The sequence below is a fragment of the Haemaphysalis longicornis genome, unplaced genomic scaffold (genome assembly GCF_048455015.1).
Source record: "Haemaphysalis longicornis isolate Haplotype H1 unplaced genomic scaffold, Haemaphysalis longicornis Haplotype H1 scaffold_4, whole genome shotgun sequence".
Lineage (NCBI taxonomy): Eukaryota > Metazoa > Arthropoda > Arachnida > Ixodida > Ixodidae > Haemaphysalis > Haemaphysalis longicornis.
In genome coordinates this window covers 169714751-169732700 of record NW_027526361.1, presented here as the reverse complement: position 1 = coordinate 169732700, position 17950 = coordinate 169714751, and the positions used below count along the sequence as shown (strand labels likewise).

The 17950-nt window shown below is 47.8% G+C and overlaps 1 protein-coding gene across 1 annotated transcript; it reads left to right on the top strand.

The window, feature by feature from the left end:
• Window positions 1–5600: 5600 nt before the first annotated feature.
• LOC144180093 (uncharacterized) lies at window positions 5601–16010 on the top strand. Its single transcript, XM_077708498.1, has 3 exons — window positions 5601–6029; window positions 6741–6887; window positions 15999–16010. The coding sequence occupies exons 1-3, from the start codon at window positions 5601–5603 to the stop codon at window positions 16008–16010; spliced, it is 588 nt and encodes a 195-aa protein (XP_077564624.1).
• Window positions 16011–17950: the final 1940 nt, after the last annotated feature.

Genomic DNA, 17950 nt, shown 5'->3' with positions numbered 1-17950 from the left:
CCATTACTTCAAATATAGTTGGGATTAGGCAAAGCATGGCCGTCAGTGATAAGGGCGGAAAATACTGACTTAAAATAGTCATTGAAATGATTAGCTTTTTCAATATCATCAGTGATTTCACCCTAGGGACCTGATATTGGCGATATTGAACCTTCCTCTTTACCATTATATTTCACAAACTTCCACATCTCTTAAAGACTTTGTTTGAGCTTGTTACCGAGCGATGAAAAAAATGTATCTTTTACTACCTTGACCTTTAGCCTAATTTCTTTTCCTAAGGCATCAATAGTGCAAAACAAGACTTCATTCCTGTCAGCTCTATACCTGCGAAAAAGTCGGCGCTTCTTATTTAGTAGAGCTTTAACTTCCCTGGTGAACCAGGGATTGTTTTTTTTAGGTGTGTTAAAAATCGTTTTGGATAGTATATAGGAATCAGTGAGGTCCAATACCTTGTCCTTGAAGCATTTCCAAAGCTGACCTATGTATATGTTAAGCTAAATTCGACAAACACCTGAAAGTACTCTTCAAGGGCCCGTATCATTAGGTCGTAGTACATGAACACTTTACGCGGACCTCCGATAAAGGCAACGAACGCGCGCATGCGATGGTTGCTAACACCGCATCATGGTCAGATATACCAGGCACAGGACATATGGATTGCACTGAATCGTCCGAGCTCGAAAAAACGAGATCAAGCACTGAAGCGCAATCACCGTATCGCCGTGTCGGTAAGTCCACATATTGGTACATTCCATTAGTAGCTATCAGGTTGGTGAATTCTAGGGAAAGTGCCGAGTTAGAGGATGGTATGGGGGACTTATCTACCCAGGGGATCTGGGGCATATTACAGTCGCCGCCAAGGAAAAACTTCGTTTTCAAGTTCTGAACTTCTTGAAATAATATGTTAAACGGCATTAAAGAGGCATTGTTAGGGCTACGGTAGAAGGAACCAAATGCGTTATGTTCACCGTCAGGGAGTAAAACATTGCACCAAACTGATTCGCAACAATTGGCACGAGCCCGAGGGGTATTTGGCAATCTTTTATCCACTAGAAGGAAAACGCCCGCACCGTGCGCATTGCGATCGCAATGGTGGACATCAAATGAAGGTGGAACACTTCTGAAATATTGACGGTATCATCAAGCCAAGACTCGGTGCCGATTATATCTGCCTCAACTGCAGCCATTAACGCTGCCAGTGAATCGTTCTTATTTTTAATGCTCCGGCAGTTCACAACTAAAACGTTTAATTTTGTGTTGTGGCTTCGGGCATCTCGTCCCGAGGAACGCACGGTGGTATCAGATATGTTTGCGCGATCATATAGCTAACTTTTTGCCTGAACTACCGTGTCACTTTCTGCATCATAGACGAACGTACGCCCATCTTGCAGTAGCTTCTTAAAACGTAGCGGGAATGTACCGTCGTGCTGCCTGGCAAACTCAAGAAGCTTCCACCGTGCATGCCGGACTGTAGCCGAGATTGATTGATTGCAGGGTTTAACGCGCCGACGCAGCTCAGGCGATGAGGCGCGGCGTAGTGGAGGGCTCCGGATTAATTTTGACCACCTGGGGATCTTTAACGTGCGCCGAAATCTCGTGTACATGGGCGTTTTTGCTTTTCGCCTCCATCAGAAAAGCGGCCGCCGCGGCCGGCAATCGAACCCGCGACCTCGTGCTCAGCAGCGCAATGCCTTAGCCACTCAGTTACAGCGGCGGGTGACATTCAGAAACAGATGCAGCTACTGTTTTCATTTCGGCCACAGCCCTCGAAACGAAGTCCCGAGGCTTTGTAAGAACATTTCCTCGTACAGTGGCAGCCGAGAAGTCTTCGCGAACAGCAAAATCTGTATCCTGTAGTTTAGCACCGGATGCTGAGATAAAATCTTTACCTTTAAAGCGGCAGAACTTTGCACCAATTGGTCGCTTTTTATTCCGCTGGAAACTACCGATTCTGTGCGCCCTTTCCAGTGGACTTTTGTAAATCGTTATGTTCAAAGACTGCGCGTGCAAGCCAACAACGGCGTCCTCCGATTCAGCCCATGTCTCTGTTTGGCTATCTGGAATCCCGAAGAATAAAAGGTTGTTCCTGCGCAATCGGTTCTCGGCGTCATCCGCAGCCGCTTTTAGCAACGCTAGGTCTTGGGTTAGAATAGAGGCGTTGCCCTGCGAATGTGTTAAAGACGACGGGTTACCTTGGGAATTGATTTTTTTCTGCTCAAGGCACTTCACCCTTTCTTCTATGTTGTTCAGCTGAGATTCAATGCCCTTTTCCCATTCCTGCAAGTCTGTTTGTAGCTGCAGTTGTCCCTGCTCAATACGTTTCATTGCTTCCAGAAGGGCAGAACTTTCAGTGGTTTCTGTTTGCGTGGAAGTTTCAACGACACTATCAGGCCCGGGGTTGATATCAATATCTCCCGATAGCTACAGAAGCATGTTCATGGTAATAGCCTGATAAGCACAAAGGAAGCACGTAAACAGAACACTTCTGAACACATAGCGAGTGTCAATGGGGCACAACACCGCTACAATACAGCGATCAGAGCTGCGAAAGCACAGACTGTTTTTTAAGTAACTAACCTGGGTTAGAAGCAGCCGTGAGTACATGTTCGATGCGGTGTCGAGCCCCACCGGCAGGTGCGTTGACGGTTCCTTATGTAGTGCCGATGCTGTCCCCGGTTTCCAGACAAGTCCGCAACATCGCCGAGATTTGGCGGAGCGAATCCGTCGAAGTGTAGGAATTTGCGGTCATCGGCAGGGCTGGGGCAGCGCCATTGCTCGCCGGCAGGGGTGTCCTCAGGTGCCGCTGGTCTGTATGTCTGTGCCTGTGAAGCCTGCAATGAGGTCCTTTTTTTAACTACACAGTAAAAACCTTCTCGTAGATACTTGGTTAGCAGAAAGAGATATATTTGTGCCGTGGACAACCGACTGCAGACTGTGCAAAAAGCTTAAACTATTAATCACGTTTTCATTGACTGTTGGGACGCAGTACTCCACTGGAACGTCCTCCAAAAGTACGTTAAAGAAAGACTTACCCATAACGCCGCGTGGAATTCGGTTCCTACCCGAAAAAAAGAGGGCGTTGGGCCGTACGATTTGATCATGCTCCTCAGCCTTCACAGTATATGGAGGACGAGAATGGCGGGGAGGAATGCGGATACAAATGCCCGGCCTGTCAGGAAAAATTTCACTGAAAGCGTACAGTATATACGGGAAGTTTTCGTGCTGACGATGATCCCCCTGAGCGGTTGCCTGTGCTTGACGATTAGTGTGTCTTAGAAAGCTTTAAAGCCACGTAGTTAGCCAAGTAGGGTTGACGGATCATTACAATATGACATGATGTGTGATGTACTGTGGAAATGTCAAAGCAGGCAATAAAAAAAAGCCCGTGGCCAAGTGGTCTGGAGTGCTAGGTACGTCATTGCGAGAGTTTTGCAAGTGACGAGTTTGAGTCCCCTCGGGAACATTCTTTTTTTATATAAGTTAACTTTTTTCTATTCCCCCGATGTTTTCTGTGCTGAGTTAAGCATTTTTTGGCCCGCAACGTTCATTGCTCCAGGAACTAGTTCACAGAACGCGCGCAGGCTGACACTAGCGCGCTAGCGGGTTCTCGTTGGCGCTAACCGACAAGCACCGACTTCCCACGGACAGTGGGCCAAGGCCTCAATCAGCACACCCTTGGCTGGTGCGAACACGTTTCTTACGATACAGGCATGAGTGAGGCAAGCTCCGAATATGCGTGAAAAGCGCATGGCATTTGGGCGTCTGAGGTGACGCGGAGGGCGTTCATCCACTGCGTAGGCCTCGGCTAGTGATTTCTACGATTCCAAGCCGTCCTGGGAGGCTTATCTTATGCATTCTACAAACGACAACATGGCAGAAGCGCAGTACCGCGATTACTGAAACATCGCGAATGCCCATCCAACGATGCCATCGGATGTCAAGCATGTTGTTTTACAGAACCTAAACCGAAGCTTGTTTGAATGCTAACCATAGACATCGTCCAATCACGGTGCCACCTCCTCCCGACGTCACAGCCTTTAGTTGTTGCGGCCGCCACATACCACGCACGGTTGTTTTTCTCCTTTCCCGCTTCATGAAATAATTAACGACTTATCAAACGAATAAACGATGAAAAGTGTGGTAATTTGAGCCCGTCTAAGCAGTGCAAGCAAAACCGGGAGCTTGACAAATTCACTTCAGTGTCCCTTTAACTGGCGCGTGTGTCCTGCCTGAAGTCTTCCTCTTTCCGCGATGAAGCTTGTACTGCCGTCAGCACCAGGACATTGCTTCTTCCGTCGGGGGGTCATGTCACTGGATCGTTCCATTGGCTCCTCGCTACTCTAACTATTAGCTAAGCCGGTGGGCGACAAATTTCTACGGGTACGCGCGGCTGGTATAAGCGGACTCATAGGCTGAAGGAGGTTGCTGAAGACACTCGCTCATGTTGGTGTGCGGGCTGTTCCTGAGCCATCGCATCTGCTTACTTGCCATTACTATTCGGTTGATTATCGTAAATACTACTCTTAAATACATTCCCTTCGTTGCCACGCCAAAATATGCTCCCTTTCTAGGTGTGTAGAATTATTCTTAACAATAATGTACTAAAGCAGGTTACTAAAAAAACGGATCTAAAGTCAGATAACCAACTAGCCCAACTTTATGCCTTAACTGTGACACTTTCTAATTGTATAGACCCTGTCCTCCCTTCTTCCTTGTGTCTCAACCCGTCTGCAACCTACGTGAACCTCATCGCCATCGCCAGCTGTCGGTCGAGAGTGCTGTCCTTCACCCTCAAGAATGGACTGGTCCCCCCTGAGGTGCAAGCAATGTTTTTTCCCTGCCATGCGTCCATGGGTCACGCAAGAAGGATCACCAGGATTCTCAGGTCAGAGCTTCAGAGGCAAATCCGGTACCTGCACGTGTGCCTACGTGTTTTTGCGGCGACGTGTTCGACGTGCCCCGTGACCAGAGCGGACCTTGTGCGTGCCTGGAACCGTGATTCAAGTACTGTCACTGAGTTTTTATGGAGGAACTGTCTACCAGCATTGTGTGCTTGGAAAAAGTGTTCTACGAAAGTAGATGTTAGGCCCCAGAAAGTCACGACGCTTGCACAGGGGCCACTACCTGGTTTTGTTGAGGACGTACTGAGTTGTGGGCCTAAGTACTCTGTGGAGCCAAACGAGAACCCTGTCAGTCTGCTTTCAATGGTTAGAAGAGTGGCCCATCAAGCGCAGCTTGACGAAAAAGATAGATGTATCTCTGAGGGTGTTGACTGCCTAATGGGCAGGAAGGAGGGAACAAAAAGTAAACCATTGCGCGTCAAAAAGACTATTGACTACCTGCGTGATAACGACCTTACCCTGCTAACTGCTGATAAAGAAGGAGGCTTTGTAGTGATGCCGGTGTCTATCTATGAAGAAAAAGCCAGTCAGGCAATTGGAAAGAACTTTGTTCCATTTGCGGGAAGGAAGACTAAAATTAAAAAACAGGCGTTAGTGTTGTGTGAACATCTGAATTTGCCCCACCTCGGAAAGAATATTGAGTCAGCTAAAAATGAGGGTTTAAAAATATTCTTTTCGGGTAAAACCCATAAGGAAGGCATGCCACTTAGGGCCATAGTGTCTGAAAAAGGTTCCTGGCAGGGTGTTATATCTAGGGAGATTCAAAAGCATTTGAACCACATCTGCGTTGATGACCCGTTTCGAATTCGCAATTCCAACGAGCTAGTTGAGGTGTTACCGGAGTTGCACAAGAAGGGGGACAATTTTGCATTCTCGATAGACGTCGAAGATTTGTTCTATAGTATCCCTAAAAAAGAACTGATTGACGCGGTGAGAACGTTGATCGAAGAAAATGGACCGGTCCGTTTTCAGAATGCTAGCGGTATGTCCACTGAAGGATTTATTGATCTTTTAGCGTTTTATCTGGAGTCAACCTTTGTCGCTTTTAATGACCAGTACTATGTACAGAAAGAAGGTGTCTGTATTGGTTCCTGCATTGCCCCAATACTTTGCGAAGTCTTTTTAGCAGTTTGGGACAAACGCATTGCAGCGCGCCTCAACCACAGTATAGTTAAGTGTTTCAGATATGTTGATGATTTTATTGTGTTTGTGGATGTGGGCAGCCTTCAGGATAGACGGGGAGTGATTGATAGTGTTTTAGATGTGTTTAGGACGTGTTCAAAAGGCTTAAAGTTCACTTTTGAGGAACCTGAGAACGGAACCATTCAGTTTCTGGATGTGAAGCTTTGTTTTACGGAGTGGCACATATGCTGGGTGTACCAACCGCGCTCAAAAAAGCAGATTTTGAATTACGCTTCAGCCCACTCCAAGGTGGTTAAGCACGGCATAGCGGCGAACTGCCTGCGCGGTGCCCTCCAGAAGTCTTGCGCTCACAAGGTATCTGGTAGTGTGCAAGCTCAAGTGGCTCGTCTGATGCAAGCGGGCTTCACTTTGGAGTTGGTGGCTTCGGTCGCAGAAAGCCTCATCAAGGAGGTTAAAGCCGGCAAGGCCCCTTTAAGGGAAGGAGACGCCAACCGGGAGAGGTTGCGACGCGTAGCCGTGCCATACGTACATCAGCTCACGCACCGCCTCAAAAAAGTGGGGAAAAAATGCGGCGTGGAAGTGCTGGCCACCGCGCCTGGCAAGCTGATGAGGATTTGCCCCGCCGTAAACGAGAAGCCACGCCAAGCTTGCACCAAAAAACATGGCACCAGGTTTGTAACCTGCAAAGAAGGTGTCGTCTACCGCATTCCGCTGTCCTGTGGCAAATGCTACGTGGGACAGACGGGGCGGTGTTTAAACGACAGGCTGAGAGAGCACCGTGCAGCAGTTTCGTCGCTGCGGCAGGAGGCCATCTGGCCGATCATTGCAGGCGGTGCGCTGATTGTACGCCGGCGTTCGATAAAACACGTGTTGTAGGATCTGGACGTGACCAAACTAGTCGCGAGATTACCGAGGCATTTCAGATCTACAGGGAAGAAGTTAATTGTGTCAGCACCCCGTCAATCACTCTTACAGATAAGGAGATATGCTACCTACGAGGGCGCATGTGTGACAGATAGGTTGGCGTGTGTGGGGATGTGTAGAGGCAGGTCGTGGTGATATGTTATCTTTCTTTGTTTCACGGACGCTATGTAAAATTTCAGTTGTAGTCTAGCGAGTGTCCTGTGTACTTCTTCTTCGTCCGCGTCTATGTTTCGCTAGTAAAATGCAGACTAAAGTTTGAGTCGATGTCAAAGCTAGCTAGTTTGGGTCCGGGAACACTTTTGGACGTTTTCCATTCTTTCGGCAACGTAGCTGTTGAAATAGATTTGTTGAAAATTAAGGACAGATGTACTGCTGTCACTTCAGCCTATGAAATATACGGCCTATGAAAGAACTTGGAATATTGTCCGGACCGCTACCGCTTTTTGTGTCCAGCTCAGCAAAATCTTTATTAATCCTGATTCTGTTATGGATAGTGAATGTAAATAGCGGAGAGTTTGGGTGACAATCTGTGGCATAATGTTGTCGTCGCCTGTAAAGACGGAATTAAAGTATCATTCAGTGAGTCAGCATTGACAGATTCTGTCACGGGCTCGTACCTTCTTGGCTACCTTTTGAAGCTTAAGAAGTCCCGAAACGTTAAAAGGGAGCTATTGAAACCCCGGCAGTACTCGGCCGAAGAAAGTGTTTTTGGCTTTCTTTATTTTCTATAGATGTTGTTAAAAGGGCCAGAAGTTTGTTTCCCGGAGATTCTTCCAACGTCAGTTTCAGAGATTTTCCCAATCGTTCTCTTCACATTTAGCATCTTATGTCGCACGTTACGCATGGATTTTCTTTTCGTGTTTCTTGTAGCTTTATTATGAACTTAGTTATGTATGCAGTAGAAAGTAATTTCTTGAAATTTATGCCATAGCATTTTCACATCAGTAACGTTATGGATTGATAGTTGTCCGAACCCCGAGAATTGGAAACCAAGATGGCCTACTGTCCAGGTGTTGTCAGCGGATTTAAATTCAAGAACAGCTATTTGTGCTTGGCCTTCCGTGAATGGGGAGGGTGGATATAATGAGGTTGTGGTCTAATATGCCATGAACAATTTCAATTTTCGCTTCATCTGAAGAAAATTGTGCACTAAAAGTTGTGAGATTTAATAGGTTTGATGAAGTTCCCTGAATTCGAGTACCTTGGGTTCGAACCAATGTAATGTACACCATTATGTCAAGTATAATCTCTGACCACGCGAACGTAATGAACGTAAACTGCATTGTCTGCCACTTTGCTTGTGGTAGTATAAAATCCTCCAATACTATCCCCCTTGAACCTACTAGGTATCCTTGCATGTATTCGTGAAGTGTCTGCTTAACGTCACAGTCACGTGTTGGGCGGCTATAGGTGCATCCTACATAACGGTGCAAGACCGAAACATTATTCTGAAGGAATTAGCCCATATGTCGTCAACATCCGTGTAACCAAAATAGGTACTCCTGCGCCTTGTGTCCACTGGTCTTAACGTAGACTGCACAATTTCGAGGCACTGTTTCATCGTTCATGAAATCAGTGGTTAACCATGTTTCTGTCAAGCCAATGAAATACGCGTCAAGTCCCCGTAGTATGGATTCTAGAGATTCTAGTGCGGTAAATATGCTACTAGCTTTCAGGTTTACGGTGCTGATTTCTGACGTTCTGGCCTGCAAGTGTGCGTTGGCATGGTCTTGGGAGTTTTTTTTTTTGTGGATACATGGTTCCTATATTCTCTGATTGGTACTTTCAACGCCGGAGATGTAGTTTCTTTGTATATGTAGAATTAATGTATAGCAAGGTACCTTTTAAACAGCGCCTGTATTTGCTCTGGCAATTCCACAGTTTTCTCCTTATATGTAGTACGTGGGGTCAGACGCACTGACCTACCACTATGTCCGTTCCTTTGTGTCTGTGACAGTTCTAGAAAACCTTCTCCTTATTTCGAGAATATGAGAGATTCAGATTTAGCAGTCCCTTTTGTCTCTCGACGGCTCCTCCCAAACAGTGTATCCGTGCAATGGCTACACGGTCTATCCATAGAATATTTTTCACAACGTTTTTATTTATTGTTCCCTCAAGAGATTCATTATTTTCGCTTTTGTCCTCCTCAGTGCCGTAGAATATGAGTAGATGTAAATGAGAAGTTCACTATGCCATCTCATTTTAATTCAAGAGCTGTTATTTCCTTCTGTAAGTAAATACTCGTTCCATACAGTTTGTTATCTTGATGTTGAACAGGGCCAGATTTTCCAACTTCGCGTGAATGGAAGCTAACGGTCCCTGTTGGATCTCTATGTCACCAGCTGTAATTTTTATCTGCTGCGAAATCTTAGCTAGGTCGAGTATTTAGTTAGCCTCTACGTCACCACTTAAAAGCAGTAAATCCAAAGCGTACATACCACGTCAGAAAGCATAGTACAAAGCAGCCTTGGGCACGGCAGCACACTCAAGCAAGGGTCGCTAGATCGGAGGCATTTGTCGTGGCGTTTGATCACCTGGAGGGAAAATACGAGTGGATTACTGATCTACATGCTTGCAGTGCTGCTCTGTCCTGTGAGGTCTGGGATGCGCTGTCCCAACGTCTTACCCGAAGGCGCCCGGAAGGCCGCCAGGGTAGCATCGTAACTCACGCTGGTGTGCTGTGTTGTCCCTGCAGATCGGGGAAGCCAGGAGATGCCAATGGTTTCCAGTGTTGAATTGGGCGAGATTTCACTTGGGCCAAGTCACCATCGCGCCCCAACAAAGGGGCGGTTATTTTTGTTCAGATGGCGAGGAGATTTCGCCGGGCTCACCGGGATACGCGTTCAAAGAAGAACTACTGCGCCTTTTCCGCGGGGACTAAAGCAAATGATCTTCGCTGCACTTCTTCCCATCTGTCGGGACACGCTGGCTTATTTCGTGTCCAAATACGCCGAAGAAAAAAATGACCATCGACATGCGTTTATGGCTGTGCGATCGTTATGCCAGTGTGGTGACGACAAACCAAAGCTATTCCGTAGGAAAAAGTCGCTTGAAACAATTTAGGACGTGGTGTGTCAAGACGGCAGACTGCCCTTTTCACCACTCTCACCCACCGCCCTCAAGCCGCGTCTTTCACCGACCTGATTTGTGGAAAAGTGCGACAAGCACTGCGTAATAATCAGCCGCAGCATGCACACCGAAATCCTGATGTAACTATGGCGCAAACAATAAAATGATGATAGCCTTCCCGGACCATCATGTCATCAGTGATCAGACTACAACTCCATCAAATTCAAACCAAAGAGCACCAACGGCGCCGCTCGCATACAAGTAGGAAATCACCATCATTTATTTAGGTCGGGCTTCTTATCTATGGGATATAAAACGCGCCTCCCAAGTCGCCCGTGAACAGCACGATGAGAACTAGTGAGGTGGAGCCATGTACACTTTCACGTAACCGAGGATGCACTCCTGGAGAGTGCTAAGATCGGAGTAAAGTTCTGCAGTTGTCGTTTGTTTCTTGCACACCTTTTCGTAACTGCTGCCAATAATCTCAAATGTATTGCGAAGTTGTCGCCTTCTATTTGCACTGGTTATTTCTTTCCCGGACGGCCCCGCCACCCAATATTGCGACACATTATTGGAAGCCCGAACCGAAGAATGCGGACCCGTTCCCCACTGGCACTACCAAGAAGGGCGAAACTGACACATTACTCTGATGCCTTCATCCCTGCGGCGAAGCATGTGCAACTCTAGAGAGGCGGACGAGAAGTGTCGGTACGAAAAGAAGAAATACCAGCAGCCAGCACGAAACGTTGGGGTTAAACCGCGAGGGACGATTGGTCTGTCGCCGATGCAAGGGCCACAAAATTAAGCGTGCCCTTCCTCCAGGTAGAGAACCCAGAAGCAGCCGCGGCTTTCTCGCGTTTCAAGGAGGGACTGGCGACCAGGCATGCAGAGCAAAATAAATTTAGTCTTTGGCGGTTGGTGTCGGCCACTACGCCTGGCGGGGTACTCTCTCTTTATGACCACATGGTCTATGCATTACTTTTTAGTTTCTTGCTCATTTTATCTTCGGCCGCTAGGCGAACCAGGTGCACCGGCTAGCAAGTCAGAAAATAATTTTGCATACTGGCCATAGGCCATCCTTTGCGTCTCTATAACGGGTTTCATTCGCGTTCATGGTCATCACAATACAATATTCTCCTATTCTACTTTTTTATTGCGTGCACAGAAAATTTCCACTAATGATAAAGCACACCATCAGGTCGTCAAAACATGATTTCTTCTGGGTATATGGTCCCTGAAAGATTGGTTCCGTCGGTCCGTTATTGTTTTTCTCGTTTCTGTTTCAAAGACGAACCAAACTGAACTTTGAGGACGCGATAGGCAGAAGATACATTGCCTGAAATTACTACCGGCATTCGGCTTTCCCATTTACTTCCAAAAGTTTTCTTTCGGTTTGAAGTTCAAGTAGCAAATAAATTGTAGGCCGTACATACAGAAAGTTTCAAGTTCGTTTAAGCAGCGTTTTTTGTGTTGACCAAGGAATGCTCAACGAACAGGAAAAACCTCCGCTGGAAGCAGTCCTAACGCTTTTTCTGTTGCATTTTTTTACAACATAAACGCAGCAAGGGGAGTATTTTTATATAAAAGTTGCATTGTTATCCTAGCCGTAGAAATGCGGGTAAAATGAACTAAAATATTGTAGGAGAGTAAGATATGATGAAATGTTCTTACAGGCGTTCAAGTTTATTGAGCTTATTTGTTTTTCCTAATATTGCTGTTTTCGAGGAGCAGCTGCAATGCGGTTGCCTCCTTTTTCGCTATTTTTTCAACAGCCATCGTCAATCAGCGGTGCGTGCCTACCGTTCTCGATGCGCCACGATGCGGCTTTGGTTTTTTTGAACGGTGTACTGACGAAGTAGCAATGCTTCTCCGTCCCTTTGTTAAATACGTTAGTCTTTCTTGGGTTACTTATTACCGATAATTTTCATCTGTCTGTCTGTCTGTCTGTCTGTCTGTCTGTCTGTCTGTCTGTCTGTCTGTCTGTCTGTCTGTCTGTCTGTCTGTCTGTCTGTCTGTCTGTCTGTCTGTCTGTCCATCCGTCATCCGTCCGTCCGTCTGTCCTTCTGGCCATTCGTTTGTTCCTTTATTCAGCCGCCGGCCCAAAGAAAGAAGTTGCGAAGAAATACAGCCAAAACCTTTTCAAACCACTATATCTGGTACCACACGTCACACCTGTGAACATTGCTTAGGAAAAAAAAAACATTACGCATATTTGCGGGAAAACTTTATTATATGAGGGGTTCCATGCAGTGCTCCGCAATTGAAAATATATCTCCGCGTGATACTCGTGTTAACAAAAGAAAACTGGGCAAAACTAAATTTTAAACCAAAAACAGAAAACGTGTTGGTGCCAGAGCATAGACCTGGTAGCGGCATTCCCCTTTTTAAGTGCAACAGTAGCAAAATGATCTAATAGATGGCGCGCGAGCAATGGTACGCGCAATAATTGAATTCACTTGAGCAAACCTCCATCGCGTTTATCAAAGGAAAAGCGACATAGCAGTTCAAGAGCGCAATCGGTGAGAGAGGGAGAGGAGAGCGCCATTTCTGGTCAGGGGTAGCAGAAGCCTATCGTCTTGCGACGATATTTGCAGTGAAGGAAGCAGATACGCACCCAGTTTTTTTTTAATCACGTCATCCTGCCTCCTGTGACTGATCCCGTGCTTTCTCCCTCGTCATCGACATCACTACTTCGACGCCCAAATAAGGATGCCCCAGCTGCTGTTTTCTTGACTGTGCCCGGTCTGTCTTGCGGTTACCTGATGTTCTAATCTGTTTCGCAGAGGCATGGTTCTGGACCTTCGTTTTTGCTAAGTGCTCTAGCAACGTAAACTTGCTGCTGCTTTTAAGCCCCAGAATTTTTTTTTTACATTTTTGTGTATGTACTTTTGTTGTGAAGGTGCTAGATGTAGGCGATGGTATGGAGGCTAATCAAGACAGCCTAATTTCCCGAACGGCCCTATCCCGGGGATCCCAGTAAGAATCGTGATAGTTTTCTGGCTCTGCTATAATACCTAACTTTAAAGAAATTTAAATCATGTTGAAGTGCTTTCCCCGCTAACAAGCGAAGAACGTTTAGTCACACAGACAGAGAACCATGTACACCGAAGAAAGAAACACGGCATTTGACAAAAAAACTGCCTCCGTGTGAAGAGTATTCGCGGCGCGACATTTCTCATCCCATTTCTGAAGCGGTACGCTGTGAAACAAATTCTCTTACGCATCGCATCGAAGAATTCGAGGGGAGGTCACATTGTGAAGAGCTATTTTAGTAACGTTTGGTCGTGAAAAGGTAATTCGGTAACGAACAGCTGTGGCTGTACCAAGCTCCACACTAGTGGCTGATTTCATGGGACGCAAAACTTAGCGCCACAGTTACTCATATTTTTACGTTTTCTTTGTTTTTCAAGAAAGGCCATTTTTTTGCTCATGTGTGAAGGAAGGTTTGACATTCATCTGGAACGGGGCCGTACGGCTACAATGTATCTTCAGAGAAATTTACTCTACTTTATATTGATTTAACGGTTTAATAGGGTTTAACGCGCCGACGCAACGCAAGCGATGAGGCGCGCCGTAGTCGAGGGCTCCGGATTAATTTCGACCTTTAACGTGCGCCGAAATCTCGTACACACGGCCGTTTTTGCTTTTCGCCTCCATTAGAAAAGCGGCCGCTGGGGCCGGGAACTGAACCCGCGACCTCGTGCTCAGCAGCGCAACGCCTTAGCCACTGAGACACTACGGCGGGTTGCTCTACTTCAGGAATATCCATTAAATCTGATCCATTAACACGTTGTTGCTGATGTGTTTAGAAACTCCTAGTCGAGAATATCAATCGCTTACAAATTTGACAGAACAGAAGGTACTCGATAGGGGGCGTCGAAAACCGTATCGTCTCTGCCGAATCCACCTGTTTTTAAAAAAGTGTTTCTTCGCCCCTGGACGCAAAATTTAGTTTACGCTGATGAGCATCCTGGTCAACATTCTGGCTCAAAACGTATTACAGACACCTCTCTTACTCCTTGTCGCACGCAAAGCATCAAACTTTAAAAATCTGCAGTTGACGTAAACGGCACCTCGCTCGCAACGCATTCCAAATTTTTTCTCTGCGGAACTATGTACCTTGCGTGAAGGACGAGTTTCATAGTCGAATTCTATAATGCGCATATATCATAAAAACAGAAAAACAGAGAATAAATGCCCATTCACAGGTTTGTTATTTCTTTCGTGTAATCCCCTGATAGTTATCACCTGCACGAAGCGGCTCTGCGTAATTTGCTCGTCGCATCAGATCCGCTCTGTTGTTTATTTGCTATTGTAAAATTTTTTAAGCGGCTATAGAATTAGTTTATTGCTGAAACTCAAAAGAAGCCGGCCAATAGCCGCTACATTGCTCTAATGACTTATTTTTTGCGCTGAAAGAAAGCAAAGTTTGGATAACAGAGACAAAGTTTTGAGCCAGCTTCTAAGCAATCTCACGGAGGGCGCTGCGGTAGCCGTGCTGAGTAGACGGGTTCCTATCGGCTCCGTCCTTAATGCGCGCTTTCGCAGCGTTAATTAATTTGGATCGTGAATATTTGGTTACCGATGTGTTTGTGACAGTGTCCGCTATCACTTGATACTCCAGTTTCCATTGACGGTGTGTTTTTCATCGACTAATCGGACTTTTCCAGGTTCATCGGCACGAGGAGTCGCTAAGCCTAAGCGAACCGAGGGCTCGCTAGGCCTAGCCAGCCGCTCTCCTTCCACGACAACATGGAGGGTTCCGCCGCCACTTCGATGCATGGTTCCCATGTCTCCCAAATGTGCGTACAAGTGGACGGAGAAGAAATTGCGCCCGAGGAATTTCAGCGCTCGTCCGGATGGATGCACATCGGCGGGCACAAGAACCGACCACGCCGGCAAGCAACGCAGGGTGAGTCGACTTCTGGAGCCGGTACTCCGAGCTCGCAGCAGAACCCTAAGTTCGACAAGAACCTCCGGCCCGCAGTTATTAGGGCAGCTGCCAGCCATGCCTGCAGACAAAATTAAGATCGTCGTGCGGCCCCGCGCTGGGCTGTAAATTTCCAAGGCAGGAGCTGCTAGCGTGGCAACCGCCATCATGGCGGACGCGGGAATAGAGAAGGCCGATCGCGCAGACGATATGGCGTGTCCCAATACCCAGCAAAACATTATGGCGCTCAGCACTCAGAGCATCGAGCGAGTGGAGAAGTATGCTTGAATTCACGGCATTAACTTAAAGAAAATCGAGCGCTACAAATGAGGACAGAAAAAATGAAGAACGACAAGACAGATGCACTTTCTGTCCTTGTTTTTTCTGTCTTCGTTTGTAGCGCTCGATTTTCTTTAAGCAATGAACCAACTAGTCCAACAGCATATTTTACTTAAGTATCACGGCATTAACGTTCAAGGCAAAATATACCAAGTGAGCACGTACGGAACGACCGCCCACGACACAGTCAAGGGCGTGATCAGGGGCATAGTGCTCAAGGACAGCGAAGCCCAAATACTGCAAAAGATAGTTACCAAGTAGAACCCCGTTGCCGCGGGGGCAAAACGTATCGGGAACACGACGACACTAATTATAGTGCTCAACGGTACCAAGGTTCCTAGGTATGTGCGCTACGGAACCGCGCTCTACCCGTGCAGTTTCTACAGGAAGCAAATAGATGTTTGCAAAGTATGCGGCAAGGTCGGTCACAGGCGCGACGTGTGCCCCACACCAAATGCACGTGTTTGCCTTACATGTGGCGTTTGTAATCAAAGAGAGGGTCACAAGTGTGTGCCCAAATGGAAGCTCTGCGGTGGAGAACACCCCACCGGAGACCGCCTCTGCAGAGCCGAATATCAGGTTCCATACGCCGTGAGGCGACGGCGATGGGAACGCCGTAACGCCGAAGAACAGCACAAGTAAGTACTCGAATCAGGCTCGTTTCCACGCTTTGGGTGCTCCCGATTGCGCAGTGCTTCCCATAGCGGATCACGCAGCGCGTCGCGCAGCGCATCGCGCCATGCCTCACGCCACCCTTCCCGTCGTGCATCGCACAGCGCATCCCGCGGCCGTGACTCATCTGACAGAGTCAGCTGGGCGGACGCAGCAGAGGGCAAACTTAAAGGCAGCAGCGTCAACTCAAACAACGCCACTAGTGGTCCAAGCACTCCGAACAGCTGGCAGGCGTGGATTACCAGCGGCTACTACAAGGAGCTCGAACAACTCCGTGCAACCAACGCGACGCTGGTAAAAACTACGCGTCGGCTTTCCCAAGAGCTAACCGATGTCATGAAAAAACTCCAAGCACAATAAGCCTAGGCAACCACTGTCCCAGGTCAGTCACCCGAGACATCTACACCCACCGCTACCCGTCAGCAGAGCATCGACACGCCATCACACCAAGACACATAATCAATGGACACAGCTCAAGATGCGCCCCAGGAAGAGCAGACCACTGATACAACGCCAAGAAACGGGCACGCACGTCATCACAAAACCACACGGACCTGACCCAATTGGAAATTCAGCTGAACGCGAAAATTGAAGCACTCACCAACACATACGCCCGCACAGCTGCCGTCACCGACCAATGACTGGCGTCGCTGGAGGAGTTGATCACCACGTCCTTCAGCAACCTACAAAAGCAGTTCGAATTCATTGAACAGACTCTCAAGCCAATATAGTCTGCAGCCCTATCTTTGCGGCGCAATTCGCCAGCCACCCAAGAACGGACGCAAGCCCGAACTCCACTACAATCATGCCCAACCCCCAAGTCACAACAAAATCGCTACCAGGCGTTACGTTCCGGCAGTGGGACTGCCACAGGTACAACAAGAGAGCAGTGCTGCAACAACACATTACCACTGTAACTAAGAAACCCGACATCATCCTGCTGCAAGAAACGGCGATGGCGACTCCAACCCTCCCTAGGTACTGCGCTCACGTTCGTCGAGCACCAACTAAAACACGGTCGCAGCAGGGTCGAACACACCTTCAAGGAAGTCCTTCCAAGCAAACAACACAAACGCAGCCTGTTCATCGCCGACATCTACAGTAAGTCCAAGCACCACACACAGAAATTCAAGACTATACTACACCGAGCCAGCACTCAAGCCAAAGACAACATGTTGCTGATCGGAGGGGACTTCAACGCCGCCAATCGAACGTGGGGTTACGTGAAGGACACGGCCAAGGGACGGGACCTGTTACTGAATGCTCTGGACCACAACTGTGCCCTGATAACGGACCCCGCTCATCCCACCCGTATCGGCAACTCCTTAGCACGAGACACCACACCAGGCCTTACATTTGTCAAGGACGACCACGCAGGAAAAGAAACATGGCACCACACTGGCGTCGACATGGGTAGCCATCACTACATCCTCGAAATTGCGGCACCCAACCGTTTCCGGGGCAACACCATTGCACACAAGTGGATGGACTGGGACGGTTTCAGTCAGGGACGTCCACCCACAGCGCAAGCCATCACAGACATCGAAACCTGAACGGCAGAGCTCCGCGATGCAGTCAGTCGCCCACCAAGACCATTGAAACGGACCAAGACGTCCTTGCCATGCATAGCCACCTGGCTCAGCTGCTCGAGGCCAGACGTTCGATACAGGCGCTTTGGAAGTGGCTACGGCTGAACCGCAAATTGAGAAAGAAAGTGGCTAACGTAAACAGGGTCATTGAGCACCACTACAAGGTCCTGTGCCGTCAACAGTGGAAATAAATCTGCAGCCGAGCTGACGGGCAAATGCACCGCGGTTGGACCTAGAATTTAATTCCGCACCTCCTAGACGAAATTAAGACCACGTCACACAGCGTGACCACCTGGCCCACCTCATGCACATCACCACACAACATCAAGGAAAAGACGCTGTCATCAAGAGCCTGGAAGCCAAGTACTTGCCTGACACGCCAA

Bases quoted from the DNA above. Each gene is read 5' to 3' on its own strand.
- LOC144180093 (XM_077708498.1), top strand. From the start codon at position 5,601: ATGCCACTTAGGGCCATAGTGTCTGAAAAAGGTTCCTGGCAGGGTGTT. The intron at 6,030-6,740 runs GTTTGGGACAAA...AAAGAAGGTGTC, and splicing joins TTTGCGAAGTCTTTTTAGCA to GTCTACCGCATTCCGCTGTC.